Raw genomic sequence first — 23206 nt, 5'->3', positions numbered from 1 at the left:
TGAAACCTAACTCAAGAGGCGATTTTTCTCCATGCCTGAACTGCGGAAAGTGATAAGCCCACCTCTGTCAGACCACCCTGTACACAAATCAAATACTCGATAGTTCATACAGTTCACATATTTTTCAAAAAACTTATTTGATTGAGTGCTGCTATGTGAGTATGTGTGGGGGCAAGATGGAATGGATATGCCCCTGCCTTCAAAACCCTCCAAGTTGAAATCACTTTGCATACTATGCATGTATTGCACGATTATAACATGATAATTTTATTTATTATGTAGTTGTAGATATGAAGACTTTAGATCTATATGCATACTATGCATGTATTGCACGATTATAACATGATAATTTTATTTATTATGTAGTTGTAGATATGAAGACTTTAGATCTATATATAATTATATATATTATGTAGATTAATTCCAGAAGTGGGTAGGTAGATAGTACATATATATGTAGAGATCTCTTTTATTTTAAAGTTTCACCCTCAGGTTGTCCTCGAGGTTACTGAGTATACTCACATGTGAGTACTCCTATACTTAATATACCTTCCTCATATATCTGTACATTACCTACTTACACATCATGGTATGGAAAACTTTCCCCTGGTTTTCTTTTGCATCTAAATCCTCACCAGCACAAACTTAAAGCTCAAAACACGGTACTTATAATCTGATGGTTGGCTAGCATTTCTCTTGATATTCTTTTCTGGGTGCCTACATACCTATATCTGCTCCGAATGTTGGCTATCATTGAGGCTATTTATCTTGCCTTCGTTTATTAAACTGGAAACTCTTATTGAAATATGGAGTCACATTGTGTCGATAGACAGTAAAATAGTCAGACGACAAAGCAAAACCCTGAAACCAAATCCCATACTTGGCGTTTCTATTCATATCCACTTGTACCTGCAGTTCTTGAATAGAGGTAGGAAAAAATATTTCCTAAGTGCTCAGGATTTTTAAAGTTGAATCTTGCATGTTATGTAATGGAATTTTATATCAACTTGTGCACTGCCTAATGCACAGAGGTAAATATCTAGACGTAGCAAAAAAAAAAAAAAAAGTTGTGGCACCAAAGTCCCCGGTAAGAATTTTCTTTACATATAAGAAACACTTGTGACTTTTGGGGAAATGCACTGGAGATTATAGCTGTGATCTATGGCAATGGGACTATAGTTAGGACAAAGTCAGGAGTGTCAGGTCATTTGAGTATTCAAGATCTTTTTCCTCTTTTGTAAGTTTTTTTTTTTAATATTAAAACGTTGCTAACGTCCCAAATGGTTCTCTCCCCAAACAAACTGTTAACCCATTTATCTTGGTTATTGTTCTTCATCCATGTACGAGCAAGTAGTAAAGCAATGGGTGAGCAGTGTTACAAAACGACACGTCTCAAAATGATTCATGAATATCAGAGTCACTCATTGAAAGCAATGAGTGAGCAGTGTTACAAAACGACACGTCTCAAAATGATTCATGAATATCAGAGTCACTCATTTTGAAAGGGTTTTGTAGGAAAAGCCTGTCATCTATTTTCCGACTTCACGAGAATATGAAACATGAAATTTTCACGAGAAATGAGTGAAGGGATTTTTCTATATTCCCTACTCAAATTGTACTTCACTGTATGTGCATTGTGCATCCCCTTCACTTCAACACAAAAGTTTATTCACAAAAAAAGTGTTCTTTCATCAGAAATGATAATGAAAATGTTTCTGTAAGCAAATTTAGAACTCAGATAATACACATAGATACCGGAGGAGGATCAAAGAATACGGACGGATACCAAACGTTGATACGAAGTCCAATAGAATGATGTGATAACTGCACTCAAGAGTGACCTTTGCATTGGACAAAGTCTCTAGTGAAATGGCAAAGTCACAAGAAGCAAATGTCTCCTGATCCCCTAATAAGGCCAGCCACTCACTCTCAGGTAGACCTGACAGGCGGACCTGATCAGATGTACCTGTCAGGTAGACTTGATCAGGTGACTGGCCTGACGTATCAGGCTATCGAGTAAATGAGACGCCACCACTGACTTATCAGGTTGTATAGCTGATAGCAATGGGGGAAATGGAGTAACTAGGGAGACTAGACGAAAGCCACGAAAGCTAATGCGGAAAATTGTTTACTCTTTTATTTTGTTTTCTATTTCCCCAAATCTCCAGCATGATGTGAGGGAACCAATATTCTCTTCTTGCCGATCTGATGAGAGGTATATGTACTTACAATCATGTTTCACACACATTTGTAATAAATAATTTTAGATTTAATTTCAATTTCCATATATTAAAATATTACAACATTATACGGACTTGTGAATCCATCGAGTACCCGACAAAACGGACCATTGGAGGTAAATCGTAACCCAGGAGGGATTTTGGAATTTATTGTAAATTTATGTTAGGCTGTGTAACAAATGAGAAGTCCACACACATTTGTAATAAATAATTTTAGATTTAATTTCAATTTCCATATATTAAAATATTACAACATTATACGGACTTGTGAATCCATGAGTACCCGACAAAACGGACCATTGGAGGTAAATCGTAACCCAGGAGGGATTTCGGAATTTATTGTAAATTTATGTAGATTGTGTAACAAATGAGAAGTTCTTGATGAAATAGACTTCAGGACTAGAAAATATAGGGGGAAAGTTCCTTTAAAATTACGACAGAAAAATATCTCTTACCTGTCCACGTAACCACCTTCGCTGCGGGCTATTTTGTTGCCCATATCACTGAACACGAATATTCTCGAGCTGCCCCGATACCATTTGATGCTATGAAATTCGCCACATCTCTCCACGCTCACTTCACACGGCAGCTGAATGTTATCTCCCACCAACCCGGACAAGTCTTTGAACTGTTGTACACCTGAAAACAACCAAGACAAGAGAAAAGTTGTAGACTATATTATACTAAACTGATTCTACAAAACCGTGATCCCAGGGAACCGAGATCCTGAGATCCTTTGACGCCACAAAAGCTCAAAGAAACACGCCTTCACGAAAACATACAGCTTTCAAAAAATGAAGAAAATCAAAACAGACTGACAGATTTTCCATCAAGAAAGCCTAGTGCATTATCAGAGTTAATAAAATATATTAGGTAGAGAAAAAAACCTAGAGAAGAAGCAGATAACGAAAGAGAGAAGGAAGAAAAAATATGAAAAGAAAGAGGGAAGGAAAAAGGAAGGAGGGAAAAAAAACGCAATTTAGCGCGTCGTTAATATTAAGAAGTGAGCGCCATTAATCAAAATGAATTTCCCTCCGATATATTGCCTGACGTTCTACCTACTGTCAATTAATCAAAACTTGCGTTACAGTAATGACGACCATACAGTTTTGCCGTCGTCAGCAAAAAAGATCAAGCTGACCTCGTGACCCATCTAAATTAGTTTTCTGTGTTTTATCCTGACCATGCTGTCAGTATCGTTAGTGTGTGATGTGGGGGGGAAATATCTCCGACCAAGGATACTGCTGTCAAAACTTCCACGTTACCTACCTACTAATTGAATTTCTGTCGTTTCTTTATCATTCGAACCAATACCAGTCTATTCTTTTCCTTCTTGATATATAGGTACTATTCATATTCAAGGAAAAAGGAAAGTAGCAGTTTCTGCTGGCCTTTGTCTTTCAGAATTCTGAGAAAACAAACATTGAGAAAGGAGCAGCACCCGTTTCTTTGCTGAAATATGTGAGAAAAACTTGGCAGGAGCACTTAAAACACCATTTTGTTTTATTTTCTGCTTGAACTATAAACACAAACCTAATTCAAACATCACTCGATGAAGCACGTACCGGACTTTCGTTTTAGATATCGATCTACAGTGTAGCTTTAGCTTGTTAGGTGTAATGTAAAGCTAGTTTAGTATTACTTTTGAAGCTAGGCTATATGTCTATGTCCAGAATAAGTTCACAGCAACATGCGCTATGCCGGCAAGATGTTCCAACAGTGCCAAAATAAATGCTTGCCACAAACTCCAAAATTCAAATCCTCATACAGTAGGTGTTAAATGCTATGACTTGACTTGGAGCAGAACCAAATCAACAATCAAGTGACGATGCTCCTTTTCCCTCCGATCTTATTGAAAACTATCTCAGCTTAACGAGGTAAGTATTAGAAAGTGACCGCACCCTTCCTCAACAAATATTCCTCTAGGTACAGTACCAATCTTTAGCTTTGTTTGCAGTTTGTATCATCTCAATATCACAAGAGCAAACAGCCGTTTTATTGATGTACAAAGGTATTATGTATTGTACCTGTATTATGGAAGCTTGAAAGTTGACTTTAACAATAGATACGCTGCTTTAGGACTGATGTGAAACTAAGAGCCTGGGCACACACACCAATGCAACAGGAATTAACTCATTTCCACAAAGACCGTCACTGTCAGAATGAAAATACATAGAAAGGCCCCTACTTCATTTTTCAAAGTCTTTGCTTATGAGCTAGCAATACCTTCTCTTGGAAGATACAACCCATGAATAAATATGTCACAATTGTTTGAAAAAGAGCGCATTATGTTACAGATTTTAACTCTATTACACTAGGTACTATTCATATTCAAGGAAAAAGGAAAGTAGCAGTTTCTGCTGGCCTTTGTCTTTCAGAATTCTGAGAAAACAAACATTGAGAAAGGAGCAGCACCCGTTTCTTTGCTGAAATATGTGAGAAAAACTTGGCAGGAGCACTTAAAACACCATTTTGTTTTATTTTCTGCTTGAACTATAAACACAAACCTAATTCAAACATCACTCGATGAAGCACGTACCGGACTTTCGTTTTAGATATCGATCTACAGTGTAGCTTTAGCTTGTTAGGTGTAATGTAAAGCTAGTTTAGTATTAATTTTGAAGCTAGGCTATATGTCTATGTCCAGAATAAGTTCACAGCAACATGCGCTATGCCGGCAAGATGTTCCAACTGTGCCAAATGCTTGTCACAAACTCCAAAATTCCAATCCTCTCCTCATATAGTAGGTGTTAAATGCTATGACTTGACTTGGAGCAGAACCAAATCAACAATCAAGTTATCAAGTGAAGATGCTCCTTTTCCCTCCGATCTTATTGAACCTTAATTGAATTATTGCCTCTTCCATTCTGGTGTTAAGGATGAGTCCGAATATTTCCTTTAGTGTAATTGGAGTCACACGTGGGGATTTTAGGGGTGATTCGAACCTCACTTCCCAAGGCAAGGCACATAGATGAGGTTCGTGATGGTTCGTTTGACATACCTACTTACCTAGTTAGAATTTCTTGCTCAGGGCTCATATTAGGTACGTGCTTCTGAGAAAGTGGTTCATTAGTAGTAACTAAGCTCACAGAGACCCAAAAATTCCAAGAATGGGTATACTTTTGCTAGAGTAAAATATTCCTACAAAAGTCTACCTAACGTGAGAAACATCACTCTTTCTTCTTAGCTAAGTAGATTAAACTATGTATAGTATTTGAGAATTTGTACCTACCTATGTGTATATTTAGATGAAATTTTATATGTCAATAGGTCAATACATATCAGTTTCTTCACTATCTATTTTCATCACATGATGACAGTTGATTCTTCTGCAGCAAAATTCCAATTCAAGGTACATATTATAAATTTCAGTATTTTGCCGTTTAAACTTGGCGGAGCACTAGCATTGGCTCTTCTTCATGAAATCGAATGCAATAAATAGGTACCGAAGTATTAAGAATGTCGGCCAAAGCCCAGGAGAGTTTTCAATCGCTCATTCTCTTTTTATCTAACGTAAAATATAGGGGTAATTACAAGAATGGGTATACTTTTGCTAGAGTAAAATATTCCTACAAAAGTCTACTTGACCTGAGAAACATCACTCTTTCTTCTTAGCTAAGTAGATTAAACTATGCACAGTATCTGAGAATTTGTACCTATGTGTATATTTAGATGAAATTTTATATGTCAATAGGTCAATACATAATAAGAACTACTAGGTAAATACCTCTCGACCTCAGTTTCTTCACTATCTATTTTCATCACATGATGACAGTTGATTCTTCTGCAGCAAAATTCCAATTCAAGGTACCTACATATATCTATTTCACCCATCCATTTATTGGCCTTGCTCGGCGTAGCTTAACATAGGTGACGCTAAAACTGGTCTTAAAATAACGACTGAATTTTCAAAAAGTTTTCTCGCTTTGAGTTCATAGGTCGTCGCGACAAATTTCAAGATCAGAGCTCATTTGTGTGAGAAAATGTGAAAAAAAAAAATCCCGCTAAAAACATATTGTTTGTTACCCTACCATCATGTCAGTAAAAGAGAAGAGCTCAGCAGACTTCCGAAGAAAACGTTCTTATGTTCTGTGCTGGAAAAAAATAAATAAATAAAAATAAAAAAAAATAAAGTTTACGAAGGTCTAGCAACTCTAGCACAATGAAGGTTCGAAGTCAAGGTTTAGAATTTTATCCTCAATTATTTGAAAATTTAGACAATTGTTGGCCTGTAGGATATATTGTTCTTACCGTACTAGGTACCTATTACATGTAACCTATTACATATTGTTTGTTACCCTACCATCATGTCAGTAAAAGAGAAGAGCTCAGCAGACTTCCGAAGAAAACGTTCTTATGTTCTGTGCTGGGAAAAAAAAATAAATAAAAATAAATAAAAAAAAAATAAAGTTTACGAAGGTCTAGCACAATGAAGGTTCGAAGTCAAGGTTTAGAATTTTATCCTCAATTATTTGAAAATTTAGCCAATTGTTGGTCTGTAGGATACACTGTTCTTACATGTAACCTATTTCCAGCCAATAAGCTCCTAACGGAATTCAAAAGAAGAGTTCATAAACAGTATTCGGTTCAGTATGAATAACACAAAATATTTCACAGCTTAAATTGGCTTCACCCTGGCATTCCAGTAAACAGAATTAACACCGAAATTTACCCTCAAAGATCATTTCGCAAAATGGTTTACGAACGCTACACCAGCAATATTTCAAATTTATATCTTGCTCTTCCTCGCAGCCTTTTCGCCTTTTTCGCCGCAAACGGGTTGGGGAGGGATTAGGAGGGGAGATGTATTTGAATAAGTGGGAACCACAGAACATTTGTAATATCTGTTTCCCCTCGGCCTTTCCTGTCCAAGGATATTTGAAGCAACCTCCCCTTAAGTAGCCTTTCGTTGCCCCTGTCCACTCTAATGGACCTTTCATTAAAACTGGACTTCCACTTCAATAAACGCAAGATAGAAATAGAATGTGATGTGCTATCTGAGGGGAGATGTATTTGAATAAGTGGGAACCACAGAACATTTGTAATATCTGTTTCCCCTCGGCCTTTCCTGTCCAAGGATATTTGAAACAACCTCCCCGTAAGTAGCCTTTCGTTGCCCCTGTCCACTCTAATGGACCTTTCATTAAAACTGGACTTCCGCTTCAATAAACGCAAGATAGAAATAGAATGTGATGTGCTATCCCCGTCCTAAACACTTCCTTGAAAATCAGCTTTAGCCCTTTCACTTTGTTGACCCATTCTATACCCAAGTTCACAACGGCATTAAACCTCATTTCTGATATTACAATATTATTGAACTTTTGATGTCTTGTGAGTTAAACAGCTGACAACTTATAAAAGAATCCCATAAGAAGGAAGTACCTACCCATTTTTACCAATATCACCAATGGGCTTATTATACCTACCTAAGTTATAAGATAACTATCGAGTTCCATAAAGTTAGTGGCCCATGGGTCAATGGTGAACGAAAGGCTCCCAAATAATGCGCTTCTGGAAGTAAATATAAGGAAAACTACTCAAGGGGAGATCGAGCTCTGAGTATAGTAAATTACTGGAGATTGATGATCCTCCTAAATGTTATGTAACTTCAATCATTCCCTCCTAACAGCTTTTCAGATAATGTACGATGTACGTACAGCATCTTCCCAAAACATTTTGCCCCCCTACAATATCTTTCAATGTTCAGGTAGACATGGGCGGCTCGCGGCTCGAGAGAAAATGGACAAAACTTCATTCTGTATGGGGTGTTTTGTGGATAAGTTTGCTTGTTAGCAGGCATCTACTTCTTAAAAATTATCACTATTACCTTCCAATAATATTTACTTTGTTAAGTTGCTATCTTGCGCGGACTTACGAACTTAACCTGCATATGGTTTGGATATCTAAAATCGAGGGCAAAAAATTTCAAAACAATTTGTACTGGAAAATGAATAAAACTCAGAGAGGAAAAACACAGAAAACTAGGAAAAATTCTCCCCATTGTAATTTATTCCATATTTCGACAAGAGGATACGGGTAGATATGCTTTTTGGCTACGAAACTGTCCTCTCAATAAAAGGGCGTGTAAGATCACAAAACTTCGGACTGAAGATTTTTGGCAATCGTTTAACTTTTAGGAGCACTAAATTTTACTTTCGGACATTCAGTTACAATCATTCAGATTAACAGTGACCATTTAAGAGAGAATTTAGGAAAGACATTTGAAAAATACCTACCATGCATTAGAACTTTTCAGCGCTTTTTTTTGTGACCTAGTTTAAATTTTATGACGGGGGTCCCCAGAGATATGCCAAGTATAATGAACTTACCTAAGCGACAATAGAAAGATTTTGAATAGATAGAATTCTACTATGTATTCAAACGGAAATTAAGTACGTAAAATGAAACCTTCACAAAATTTATGGAATGGTGTCGAGTATGGCAAATTTTTTTTTTTTTTTTTTTTTCTTACCGTTATTGGTATTATTTCAGCCCTCAGTTAGGGGCACTTTATCATCGACCATTTCTTCATTCCTTTTGGAAACTAATTATAAACTTTGGCTCCATTATAATATAATTGAGAAAAACTTTTTAGTTTGTCCTAAAAAATTGATAACGGAATTAAGGGAAATTTCTTGGCATATAGAAGGAACATGAGAGGAAAAGGAAGGAAGAGGGGGAGGTCAGATTAGCTATAGATTTAGATCTAAAGAGCTTTAGTAGGAAAGAAAGTTTTCAGTACAACCTTTGAAGATTTTTTTTTAGGTCAGATTGTTTGTTCTTCTTTTTATCAGTTAGGTACTCGTGTTCACAAAAAAATCAAAATTCTTTGTCCAAGTTGTTCTTGAAACTATGGAATCAATTTCTTTGTTCAGGGGCCAAAAGCCGCTTCAACTATTTCGTACAATTCCTACGTATGTATCTAAACTTACTCGAAAACAGTTCGAAATGGCAGAATTTAGAAATTCTTTCAAAAGACAACAAAGTTATCTTCCTACGTCGAGAAGTTCAAGGCAAAATACGTACAAACGAGATACGAGCAAGAGAACGAAAAAATACAGGGCTGGAAAAGTGGAAAGGGGTGAGAAATTGAAAGACAAGGTAAAGAGAAATGGCAAAGGAGACAGAATAGAAACGTGTGAGACATGAGAGAGATATGCCAAGTATAATGAACTTAATTTTCTAGCCCTGTCCTGTCCAAAAGGGAGGGGTAGGGATATGATAGAAGAGTGGGGGTAAGAATTTGAAGGGGAAGAACCGGTGAGCAGTATTATTAGGACAAGGGTCAGAGAGGGGAAAGAATAGGGGCCGAGGGCGGGATGAAAATATCGAGAGTGTAGGAGTAGAATTAGCGAGAGGTATGATCCGGGCAGAGATAGAGGTAGAATTTTCTAGCCCTGTCCTGTCCAAAAGGGAGGGGTAGGGATATGATAGAAGAGTGGGGGTAAGAATTTGAAGGGGAAGAACCGGTGAGAAGTGTTATTAGGACAAGGGTCAGAGAGGGGAAAGAATAGGGGCCGAGGGCGGGATGAAAATATCGGGAGTGTAGGAGTAGAATTAGCGAGAGGTATGATCCGGGCAGGGATAAAGGTAGGATCGGCGAGGGCTAAGGGTCAGGGGACACCTTTATATATCCCGCACTTATGATAGTCACGTACTGATACCCATCATTTTTGTGTCCTCGAAATTGAATTACTTTAAACTTTTCGTCCAGAAGAAGAAAAGGAAGAAGGAGGAGGAAGAGGAAGAAATATCATTAAATTGTATTGTAGTAATTTAATAAATTGCAGAGGAAGAAATATTTTTTCGTCCAAACCTCCCCTCACTTCCCCCTCTTTCCACCCACTCAGAAGTTCTGTCATTGTTTTCCCACCTCCCTGTCCATCTCTCCCTTATCCAGACGAAAAGTATATCTCTCCTTCTCTCTCTCTCTCTCGTCGATATATTGTCCACCCTCCCAATATCTTCATTATTTCGACACATATCAGTAGTATGGTTTGTTCTTTGAGCTTGAGCATTTTGTAGCGAGGCCAAAGGTTTAGGATTCTGAACTCTGGAGAAAACCTTCGCACATAAATATCTTCCACCCACTCAGAAGTTCTGTCATTGTTTTCCCACCTCCCTGTCCATCTCTCCCTTATCCAGACGAAAAGTATATCTCTCCTTCTCCCTCTCTCTCTCCCTTTCCCTCTCTCTCGTCGATATATTGTCCACCCTCCCAATATCTTCATTATTTCGACACATATCAGTAGTATAGAACTTTCAACTTTGTATGAGGAGGCCCTCGGGAGGAAGTCATTTCTATTCAAATACCGCGTCCATTGTATTGTACTAGTGACAATGAAACCGAACAAACATGGGAAACAAGAGCGATGTACGCCTGAGATTGATGATGTAGAAGGCTGCCCCGGAATACCCAGATAGGAGTGAATTGTACCTCTACCTACCTTGATCCCCAAAGTTCACGGTAAAATAGCACCTGGAAATGACGATCCGTAGATTGAAAAAGTTTGTGGGTGATTATGATTACGTAGAAAAAAGTAGGTACATAGAATGACACATTCACATATTTATGTAGCAGCACACATCTATCAGTCATATTATATGGACATGCTCACAGATGAAGCACAATTAATTATACTTCTCACAAATTTCTAAGGAACGGAAAGGCGAGAGAGAGAAAAGAGTGAAAAATAGCAATAAAGATGCCATTAGAGAGTTGATAAAGACAGCAATGTACAATAGAGGTAGAACGTATACCGACGATTCAAATAGGTAAACACAAAACATAGTACACTATAAAAACAATATAAACGTGAAAAATAGCAATAAAGATGCCATTAGAGAGTTGATAAAGACAGCAATGTACAATAGATGTAGAACGTATACCGACGATTCAAATAGGTAAACACAAAACATAGTACACTATAAAAACAATATAAAACACTAACAAACCAACCCTAGTAGGTTACTTGTTCCCGTTTTAGAATATAGTTTCGGAGGTTGGTAGGTTGATTCCACGTCAAGTCATTAGTTCGACCTACTTAAGTACACTATAAGAACAATATAAATATAAACCACTAATACCAACCCGACTAGGTTACTTGTTCGCGTTGTGGAATACAGGTTTGGAGGTTGGTAGGTTGATTCCACGTCAAGTCATTTGTTTATTTGATCTACTTGTCTTGGAGTAAGTAAAGTGCAACCAGACCAGAGCGAGGTCTACAAAACAAATGTCGAATCATTTTTCATTTTTCTTCTTTCAAATGTAAGAAGATTTTCTATGTCATATGACGTCACATTAAATAAATAAAGAACCCTGTAGGGGTGGCAAGGGCAGGAGAAGAAGACATAAAACACAACATGTGATGCTCCTAGTGGAAGAAACCTAGATAAAAACAGACGATTCCTCGCCTGAGTATGTTTCATAGGAATGAAAAATGTTTTTGTCAAAGAAATCATTGATGAATTGTCACCCACCCTGACATCCATGTTTCGTCGATATGTTTGTGAGATTTTATACCTAGTTTGAAGAAAAGAACGCTACCACCAATAATGAGCTTTGTTAGTGAAATACTCGAGTGTTGCTGAGTTCAAGAGACCCTGTAGTATACTCATTGAATTTATTAATATTATAATTTTTTACATACCTAACTTGATTCTTTTTTGTTGAGGGTGAACGGAAAACTCTCAAGTACCTGCGTTGGAAAATTGTTTTCCCCCATCTCGAGAATCTCAGAACACAAAACATTACATTTTGTTCCATTCCAGCCTTTTTATTATTTGCAAGCAAATTAAATATTTACATTTTTTTTATATTATTTCGAAATGCATGACACGAGAGACAGTTTCATAAAATGGATTGCAAAGAACACTTATATTTTCATTTATAATATCTTATAGCTTATATCGAGAATCTCAGAACACAAAACATTACATTTTGTTCCATTCCAGCCTTTTTATTATTTGCAAGCAAATTAAATATTTACATTTTTTTATATTATTTCGAAGGAAGAGAGGTGCAGGCTGTCTGGTGAAGGATTGATTTTCGAATTCTTTGTCAGCAGATTTCCTGTTATCAAGTCATGTTTTGACAAGGGTTTCCCTTTTGTATCTTTTAGTACATATGTTAGTGAAAAGCTTTTCTATTCTCTCGGTTGAAACTGTGGCTGGAAGAGAGGTGCAGGCTGTCTGGTGAAGGATTGATTTTCGAATTGTCAGCAGATTTCCTGTTATCAAGTCATGTTTTGACAAGAGTTTCCCTTTTGTATTTTTTAGTACATATTACTCTTATTATTATTTCCACAGAACTAGTTAACGAAGCACGAATATACCTACCTAACATCTGAATCGTGTATGTAAAATATGTACCTCCTATATTTTGGATATATTATGGTAAACTACCTACATATGATCTATTTTGACATGTAAATGTTAACAATTAAACATCAAAGTCCTTTTTTGAGAAAGTGATTGTAAAAACACTACATCCACTAATGAGAAAAATATCAGACCCGCTAAACATGAGAATTGCATCATTGAAAAGTATATAGTGTTTCTATAAACTTTGAGCTTCCCGGTAGATTTAACAATATATATTGCGATTGGAAATGCACATAAATTTCACGTCCCCAGTATTATTACTTCCACAGAACTAGTTAACGAAGCACGAATATACCAACCTAACATCTGAATCGTGTATGTAAAATATGTACGTCCTATACCTATTTTGGATATATTATGGTAAACTACCTACATAATTATTATTACTTCCACAGAACTAGTTAACGAAGCACGAATATACCAACCTAACATCTGAATCGTGTATGTAAAATATGTACGTCCTATATTTTGGATATATTATGGTAAACTACCTACATATGGTCTATTTTGACATGTAAATGTTAACAATTAAACATCAAAGTCCCTTTTTGAGAAAGTGATTGTAAAAACAGCACATCCACTAATGAGAAAAATATCAGACCCGCTAAACATGAGAATTGCATCATTGAAAAGTATAGGGTTTCTATAAACTTTGAGCTTCCCGGTAGATTTAACAATATATTGCGATTGGAAATGCACATAAATTTCACGTCCCCATAGCCAAACAGAACAATCCCTGACCTTTGTTATTTTTCAAGTTTTGATTTGAATTTCGGGGGCTGAAGGAAAATTTACGACTTTGAAACGCTGGCAAATGTGTGTAGGAAATACAAATGACTTTGATTGCTCTAGGTAGGAAACTAGGGGCCGGGGTAGAGAATAATACACTCTAAGTAAAGTGGAAGAAGGATGGGGTTGAGTATTATCAGATTCGATGCACGCATAAATTTAAATCATTCATTCACTTCGACCCTTTTCTTGTTTTTACGGTGAAGGAAAATTTACGACTTTGAAACGCTGGCAAATGTGTGTAGGAAATACAAATGACTTTGATTGCTCTAGGTAGGGAACTAGGGGCCGGGGTAGAGAATAATACACTCTAAGTAAAGTGGAAGAGGGATGGGGTTGAGTGTTATCAGATTCGATGCACGCATAAATTTAAATCATTCATTCACTTCGACCCTTTTCTTGTTTTTACGATGAGAGTGGAGTTTAATTTGATGAACTTTAACTTCGCAATATGAAGTCACACTCAAATTGAGATTTTCAGACAATTCTATCTATGTATAGGTATTTTGTAGAGATCCCGGATAGTCTGTATGTAATTCATGTATTCGTATGTATGGACCTATGTACATATGTTTATGCAGGTGTATCTGCTGTTTTCAATGAAAACAGTCCCATCACAAGCACGAGCAAATTCTCAGGAGACCTTTGGAAAAGCATTGCAAGTTAGTTCAGACAGTTCTGTACACATACAAGCATAGAATGATATGTTCTTCTCTATTAATACAATGCTCCAGAATTTAAATGTGAATTTCTACAACGATAGTAGAACAAGCTTTTGTTTTGCCATCAATATCATTTACACTGTTATTGCCATTGGGTTCAAGTTCCGGAAACATTGTTCTAGTTCTAGAGGTAAACTGAAGCCTTGTTTTAAGAGGAAAATGAAACTTTGTTCAAGAGTCAATAATGCTCCAGAATTTAAATGTGAATTTCTACAACGATAGTAGAACAAGCTTTTGTTTTGCCATCAATATCATTTACACTGTTATTGCCGTTGGGTGCAAGTTTCGGAAACATTGTTCTAGTTCTAGAGGTAAACTGAAGCCTTGTTTTAAGAGGAAAATGAAACTTTGTTCAAGAGTCAAATTTTAAGCCTTTTTCAAGAGGGAGGAATCCATGATTATTGTTGGTATAGGAAATTACGTGTGCCTGCCTATCTCCCTTTTCAAGTATCAATTATTTCTCTCATGATTAGTCCATTATGTACATGTACCTTTAACAATACAAAACCCAATCAATCTGTTTTTTATTGAACGTGTGCCTGCCTATCTCCCTTTTCAAGTATCAATTATTTCTCTCATGATTAGTCCATTATGTACTTGTACCTTTAACAATACAAAATCCAATCAATCTGTTTTTTATTGGCAATATATTATGTATCCAATTTCCTGCTCACAAAATTGAGGAACGTGAGGTCAGATTTCGCCTTGGAAAAAACTGAATGAAATGTTTTCAAAATTCCTGAGAAGCTCTTAGTCAAAGTAAAGCTGCAGTAGACTACTGTGATAGTACCTATGATCCCATTGAATAAATTATATGAAAGTAAAGCTGCAGTAGACTACTGTGATAGTACCTATGATCCCATTAAATAAATTACATGATTTGATTTTTAAAAGATGAGTGTTCCACCGCCTTTTTATTTCGTAGCAATGAAACAAGACGTGTGCCTGCCTATCTCCCTTTTCAAGTATCAATTATTTCTCTCATGATTAGTCCATTATGTACTTGTACCTTTAACAATACAAAACCCAATCAATCTGTTTTTTATTGGCAATATATGTATCCAATTTCCTGCTCACAAAATTGAGGAACGTGAGGTCAGATTTCGCCTTGGAAAAAACTGAATGAAATGTTTTCAAAATTCCTGAGATAAGCTCTTAGTCTAAGTAAAGCTGCAGTAGACTACTGTGATAGTACCTATTCCTCATGTTCCTCATTTCCTGTTATAAAGAGTTCAGTTCAATATTTCGCAGCATATTCCATTTCGTAGACTGTCAGGCATAAGTGGTCTGCGACCTGCGACATCTTATTAAAAATGATAAGGCTCATTGCATAGTCGAGCTTTTTGTTATAAGGCTCTATCTCGAGGCTTGTTATTGCTTAAGTAGCGCCAGACCACTTCAAATAGTTCGCATTGTTCTTTTCCTTCTTCCATTCTCGTAGAAGAATATCAAGAATGACGCAAGAGGAGATATTTGTCTCGCAAGGGCAGAACTATGAATTTATTCATGAAACTTGGAGTTTTTCCGAGAAACACTTTGGAAACTAATTTGGTGGGCTTTCTTTTGAAGTACCTACTTAATGAACTTGTTAAAGGCTAAAAGGTGAGTGAGTGTTTATTGATCTAATGATTGAAGACAGTAAATTACTGCAGTAGTATCAAATCGTAAGTTGGGTATTATGTAAGTTTGGATTTTTGTGAATTTGATAATTCTAGTAATCCTGCGTCTGTGTTGACGCCCTCATAATTTCACCAGAAGGGGACGTACTGTCACTTTCAGGATATCACTTCAAATGACTTTCACGTCCAATCCCATGTTCAGACTTCAGGCTGTCCCAACGTCCACTATTAGATTTTGGACAATCTCTATTGATAATTCTAGTAATCCTGCGTCTGTGTTGAGCTGTTGACGCCCTCATAATTTCACCAGAAGGGGACGTACTGTCACTTTCAGGATTTCACTTCAAATGACTTTCACGTCTTTCACCAGAAGGGGACGTACTGTCACTTTCAGGATATCACTTCAAATGACTTTCACGTCCAATCCCATGTTCAGACTTCAGGCTGTCCAAACGTCCACTATTAGATTTTGGACAATCTCTCATATTCACTTCTATTACATCTATTTTATATCTCTTGAACATTCCAATTGCTCCAGGCATGCCATTTGCAACGCGTCCTACATTAATACTGTCTCATATTTTGCCTGCCCTCTCTCCGCCCTTCCTTTCTTTTCCCAAAACTGATATCATCCCTGAATTTTAAATCACGTTCTCTCTCTCTCTCTCTGCTATCTCATTCCCTTTGCCTCTCCTCTCTCTCTCTCTTCCTCGCTCGCTCACTCTCTTCACCACTTATAGAAAATGAAATGAACATCATATTTTGCCTGCCCTCTCTCCGCCCTTCCTTTCTTTTCCCAAAACTGATATCATCCCTGAATTTTAAATCACGTTCTCTCTCTCTGCTATCTCATTCCCTTTGCCTCTCGTCTCTCTCTCTCTTCCTCGCTCGCTCTCTTCACCACTTATAGAAAATGAAATGAACACTTATAGATCTCATGATACTACAGATATTTGGAAATCACTAGACAGCTAGACACCTACCTCTTTGTATTTTATCTGGACATCCTGTTATATGTAGTTTTGCTAAATTTGTTTTTGTATTTCATTTGGACATGTACTTATAGTTAGTTTGGCTAAATTTGTTTTATTAAAATAGAAAGTGAAAAAAAAGTTGTGAGATATCCCTCACTGCTGCCCTTCGGAATTTTTCCATCTTCTTTCCTGAGATAGAGTTGAAAACTACCTATTACTTCAAATTCTTCGTTCTTTCCTCTTTTATCTCCTTGATGTTCTTCATCTTCCACCATAAAAATAACTTTTGAAATTAAATTTATCCTCATTTTTTTTCTACAATAAAACCGACCTTTGTGTGGTTTTCCTTCAAATGCTCGTGCTGAAATTTGATATAATAGTTGGATTAGTTTTTAATTTCATTTCAAGATTATTGTCTTTAACGTTTGAGAGAAGTTCAAGATTTCAAATTAATGAAGATCGTGAAAAAGTTTTTAATAGTTTTAAATGGGTGTTCATAAGATTGAACAATATTGCTGCAGTTGAAGTTCTGAAAGATATTTCAGTCTGTATTCTAAACTTACTTGTTTATGATTTATGATATCTCACTTGATTATACCTACGTAATTAAATGCAATTACACTATCTACTTGTGTTCATTTAGGTATGTAACGAACAATTTGAAAGTTGACGCGAAACAAACAGCAAAGGTTCATGCAAATTTTACAAGCTCACTTTTAACAATATAATGCCTACATTTTTTACTGATTTTTCAAGATTTCTACAAATTCTTTACATACCGATATCCATGTCATAAAGTGTAACACTGTAAGATAGCATAGAGGTAATTAGGTAATTTTAAAAATTCGGTTGACTTGGTCATTATGTTTTAGGCCCCTTGCTTGTGACGTCAGAGTTGTGCTCGTAGCACATTTTGGTCGTTAGCACGTATAGGATATCCTCATATTTCCTCATTCTTCACAAGATTCTGCTCCCTCTTTCTCACCCATACAGGTTCGAGTCTGCTATGTGCATAGAAATTATGACCCCATACCCTACTCCTCTCAGTACTTACATACTCTTTCTCACCCATACAGGTTCGAGTCTGCTATGTGCATAGAAATTATGACCCCATACCCTACTCCTCTCAGTACTTACATATTTTCCCATTGTTGTCTGGAGGGTTGTTATTGTTATTATTTGTTAACACGTTTTGTTATTTTCCATATGTAGCAATATAATGATTGTAACAAATAGATCGCTGCGCGATATAAGAATGAGGACATATTGGTCTCGCGATTACAAGATAAAGCCTTCAGGGGTGACTAAAGTGGATTTCGCATTTATGAGGATTAAGGCTGTTATAGAAAGTTTAACTTTGTTCTGAATTTTGAGGACAAACTTGAAATCTTTTCACCTTGAGGATAGGTTACATTATTACAGTTATGTAGATTAGACACAGACCGACATTGTTTAAACCACTTAAACGTTTTACAACAAAAAAGTTACCTATAACCATTGGCCTACGTCTGAGAAACACTGGGCCACGCTATTTGAATGTAAATTGCAAGAAAAAGGGCAAAAATGGTTGAATGTAAAACTTGTACAAGAGAGGGTTCAAAACTTTTACATTTTTTTTCCTCTTCTTTTTTTCCTGAAGTGTTCATTCCAAGGAGTCAAAATAATTGGTACAATATATTAGAGCGATATTGGTCTTGTTCCTGCTCGAGAATACTTCATCATAATATGTACCTATGTATTAATATTGACCATAGGAAGTGCTTTGCCATTATATAGTGTTATTGTCTTGTTTAATATAGTGCCTAATGTCCTATTAGGATAATTGGGCCAGAAGAGAACCCTCTTCCAGTCCCGAAGAATACTGAATCTACTCTCCCTCCGCGGACTCTTAATATCTCCATGCAGTAGTTGCACAACTGTTTCATTATGAATTCTTGGGTCCTTGAGTGATCGGCTTTGATTTACAGCCTAAGGATGGGTTTCATCAACCTTCTTTTTAGTCCCTAACAGTTCGTCTGTTAAGCCTATACAAATCAAAAAGAACATATTGGTCTTGTTCCTGCTCGAGAATACTTCATCATAATATGTACCTATGTATTAATATTGACCATAGGAAGTGCTTTGCCATTATACAGTGTTATTGTCTTGTTTAATATAGTGCCTAATGTCCCATTAGGAAAATTGGGCCAGAAGAGAATCATCTTCCAGTCCCGAAGAATACTGAATCTACTCTCCCTTCGCGGACTCTTCTTAATATCTCCATGCAGTAGTTGCACAACTGTTTCATTATGCATTCTTGGGTTCTTGAGTGATCGGCTTTGAGTTACAGCCTAAGGATGGGTTTCATCAACCTTCTTTTTAGTCCCTAACAGTTCGTCTGTTAAGCCTATACAAATCAAAAGGAATCTAGCTTAACAGTATGACATACCTACTTCTAGGGACTGAAAAGATATCGATGAAGTCCAATGCTTTTCCTAGGCTAGGAAAAGCATTTTAACCATTGGAAATCGAAAATATGTCCGCATCGATCCATGATAGAGGCATAGCTAGTGATTTGATAAATATACCTACTCATTCTTTATCTACTGGATCGAGGGAATGAAGTCAATGGGGGGTAATAAGGCTATAAGGGACACATCTCTCAACAGACTAGGTACGTGTAGTGATGACTGAAGAGGCCTCGTGAGAGGGAATATTATAGAAAATGGAGTCCCCTCCAATTTTGCAATGTACCCTTACAACGGACATGTTTGTGCAGAGTTTGCAAATAAACTGGGACACCCGTTCTCTTATCTAATGGGGATACAACCTAGGAATAGTCTGAGTAGACACAATCCAAGTATCCAGGGTATCCCCAATTCACGGATAGATAGGTGGGTACTCCGGTTAAAAAGTACACAAGTGTTGTTTACTTGAAGGAGATTTATTAGAGCGAAAAATGAAACAGGGTCTCCTTGGAGCTACTAAAGATTTCCTAAAGGGAAACAGAATGAGAGTTAAGAAGTAACGCCTAGTAACTAGTTTGTGAGACAACTGAAATTCAAGCAGAATAGGGCCATGGATAAATAACACACAAGTAGGTATGTCTTGTCCCGATAAGATTATCTAATCTGCAGAGTGCAGATCATTTGAAAAACTTTAGGTCACAAGGAAGACAAGATATTTCTGATGATTTTCAAATGTTACAAATTCAAGGGAAGTTTAAATGCTGGCTTCGTAATACGCTGGTCCAAGAAGGGGGATAACCTGACATTCACATTACCCTGTATAGAAAAACTGTATACATTTTTATAAGAGGGGGAGACCCAGAGAGAGAAGCTTATGAAGCAATTATTTTCGGCATTATAATTTCCGGATAGTGTTAAAATTGGAGCAATGAACGGGAAAATCAACATTTTCATGTTGAAGGAAGGAAGGAAGCAATTATTTTCGGCATTATAATTTCCGGATAGTGTTAAAATTGGAGCAATGAACGGGAAAATCAACATTTTCATGTTGAAGGAACGAACGGAAACGTTTGCTAGAGATCCATGACGTGATCAAATGCAGTTCCAGACGATTTGGGAAGTGAGACGACGGTTTTATTGCTTTAGAAACTTCAAGAGGGGGAAACGTAGACCTTTTGAAAATGTATAGAAGGGGAAGGTTAGACCTTTAGAAAATGTAATCTATAGGAATAGGTTGGATGTGGGGTTCAGCACGAGTAGAACTTTCAACTTTGTATGAGGAGGCCCTCGGGAGGAAGTCATTTCTATTCAAATACCGCGTCCATTGTATTGTACTAGTGACAATGAGACTGAACAAACATGGGAAACAAGAGCGATGTACGCCTGAGATTGATGATGTAGAAGGCTACCCCGGAATCACCAGATAGGAGTGAATTGTGCCTCTACCTACCTTGATCCCCAAAGTTCACGGTAAAATAGCACCCGGAAATGACGGTCCGTAGATTGAAAAAGTTTGTGGCTGATTACATAGAAAAAAGTAGGTACATAGGATGACGCATTCACATATTTATGTAGCAGCACACATCTATCAGTATTATATGGACATTCTCACAGATGAAGCACAATTAATTATACTTCTCACAAATTTCTACTCTATACTTTAGAAAATTCCTGATAGAAAAGTTCCCAAGAGAAAGCTTTCGCCCAAAATGTTTAATTGTTTTCTTTTCATAAAAGAGGATTAAATTTAATTTCAAAGATTTAAACAGGAAGAGTAAGGGGGGAGTGAGATTGAGATTCATCCCTGCTCTCATCTTGAGAAAGGATCAAATCGGGGGATATAATCTAGGTATATAAGATTGGTGTATCTTCTTGATAATTTTAATAAAAATAATAAATTCCTAAAACTTATTTCCAAGATGATAATCCCCGACTAAATCAATTTATACTTTGAAAGCACAACCCCTCTATCCTTCCCCTTTACAGTTTCTTTCCTATCTTCCCCCCAAACCGCTGAACTTTGGAGAAAAAACAACAAAAACTTCTTCGCCTTGAATCCTTAATGAAAACTTGACCCTGAGATGAGAAAGTTTATCTTCCACGGGGACTCACAAGTTGATTGACTCTTCTGATGTTTCCTTATCCGAGGAATTTTCAAACGTAGGCAGTTAACAGAGGGTGAGGAGATTTTGTTTGTTCTTATTTTTATGGTGGAAGATGAAGAACATCAAGGAGATAAAAGAGGAAAGAACGAAGAATTTGAAGTAATAGGTAGTTTTCAACTCTATCCCAGGAAAGAAGATGGAAAAATTCCGAAGGGCAGCAGTGAGGGATATCTCACAACTTTTTTTCACTTTCTATTTTAAAACAAATTTAGCCAAACTAACTACTATAAGTACATGTCCAGATGAAATACAAAAACAAATTTAGCAAAACTAACGTTTGTTCTTTGAGCTTGAGCATTTTGTAGCGAGGCCAAAGGTTTAGGATTCTGAACTCTGGAGAAAACCTTCGCACATAAATATCTAGGTACTTTGTATTGGTAAATCTATAGTCGATAATAAATTTTATACTCACAGTTAACCATTTGCAAAACTAACTATAACAGGATGTCCAGATAAAATACAAAGAGGTAGGTGTCTAGCTGTCTAGTGATTTCCAAATATCTGTAGTATCATGAGATCTATATCAATAAGGTTAGGTATAGGTGCTTATAAAATAAAAGGTATCTCGTAGTATGATAATTGATAACTTTTGACTTTTCAAAGAGAAACATCAGCCAACCAACCAAGCTCTTCTAACCATTTGAATAAGGAAGAAACTGATCAAGACGATTCGGGGCATCATACCTGGAAGCAAAACAAGAAAAGGAAGATCGTTAGTATACACTGTCATGGTTCCTGATCCTACAAATACATAGGTACATTGTAGAATCACCAGTAACATTAGCTGATTTGGACAAGGTTGGGCATGATAATGTCGAAAGTATACCTATGATCCTATTAATATTAATAGTTATTAGTTGATAGCGGCAGGTGCCCCCTTTCAATCGCCCACCAGGGGTGGATGGAGGAACTACTTTTAAAAAAAAAAAGTTGATAGAGGTTCGACGTCACGCTGTCTAGTGATTTCCAAATATCTGTAGTATCATGAGATCTATATCAATAAGGTTAGGTATAGGTGCTTATAAAATAAAAGGTATCTTGTAGTATGATAATTGATAACTTTTGACTTTTCAAAGAGAAACATCAACCAACCAACCAAGCTCTTTAGAGACTGCATCAAACGTCACAAGCTTGGGATAGGGGGAACAATATCGTTTAATTTTAATATTATTCTTCCAGTCTTTTCGTATCGCATTATTACAATATGAAAAAAATGATAAATGAAGATTATTACAAAATAAATAAAACGATTATATTGCATCCAGAATACAGGGAGGGATAAGGAAGTCATGGGGAAGACTTTTTCGTCTTTCGGCTACCCTTTGTTCAGTAGCAGAAGGCTAGATAGCTGGATTGAAAAAAATGATAAATGAAGATTATTACAAAATAAATAAAACGATTATATTGCATCCAGAATACAGGGAGGGATAAGGAAGTCATGGAGAAGACTTTTTCGTCTTTCGACTATCCTTTGTTCAGTAGCAGAAGGTTAGATAGCTGGACCCTGGTTCACATGTACAATTATTCAATTATGTAACTTGATCACGACGTCACAAGCTTGGGATAGGGGGAACAATATCGTTTAATTTTAATATTATTCTTCCAGTCTTTTCGTATCGTATTATTACAATATGAAAAAAATGATAAATGAAGATTATTACAAAATAAATAAAACGATTATATTGCATACAGAATACAGGGGAAAGAAAAGGAGGGATAAGGAAGTCATGGAGAAGACTTTTTCGTCTTTCGACTACCCTTTGTTCAGTAGCAGAAGGCTAGATAGCTGGACCCTGGTTCACATGTACAATTATGTAACTTGATCACGAAAAAAAGCTTCAGAATGCCACAAAAATTACTTGATTGT

The 23206-nt window shown here is 36.6% G+C and overlaps 1 protein-coding gene across 1 annotated transcript in view; it reads right to left on the bottom strand.

The window, feature by feature from the left end:
- LOC103516791 overlaps positions 1 to 22017 on the bottom strand; it is a 38146-nt gene extending 16129 nt beyond the window's left edge. The window contains exons 1-3 of the mRNA XM_026829083.1: positions 21973 to 22017; positions 4808 to 4810; positions 2696 to 2879 (exon numbers count right to left, since the gene is read on the bottom strand). Coding sequence (XP_026684884.1) covers positions 2696 to 2879; positions 4808 to 4810; positions 21973 to 21979 — 194 coding nt within the window. The 5' untranslated portion in view covers positions 21980 to 22017. The remainder of the gene's footprint in view (positions 1 to 2695; positions 2880 to 4807; positions 4811 to 21972) is intronic.
- Positions 22018 to 23206: the final 1189 nt, after the last annotated feature.

This window comes from Diaphorina citri, unplaced genomic scaffold (assembly GCF_000475195.1).
Source record: "Diaphorina citri unplaced genomic scaffold, Diaci psyllid genome assembly version 1.1 scaffold1664, whole genome shotgun sequence".
NCBI lineage: Eukaryota > Metazoa > Arthropoda > Insecta > Hemiptera > Psyllidae > Diaphorina > Diaphorina citri.
This window is presented reverse-complemented; position numbering and strand designations above follow the sequence as displayed.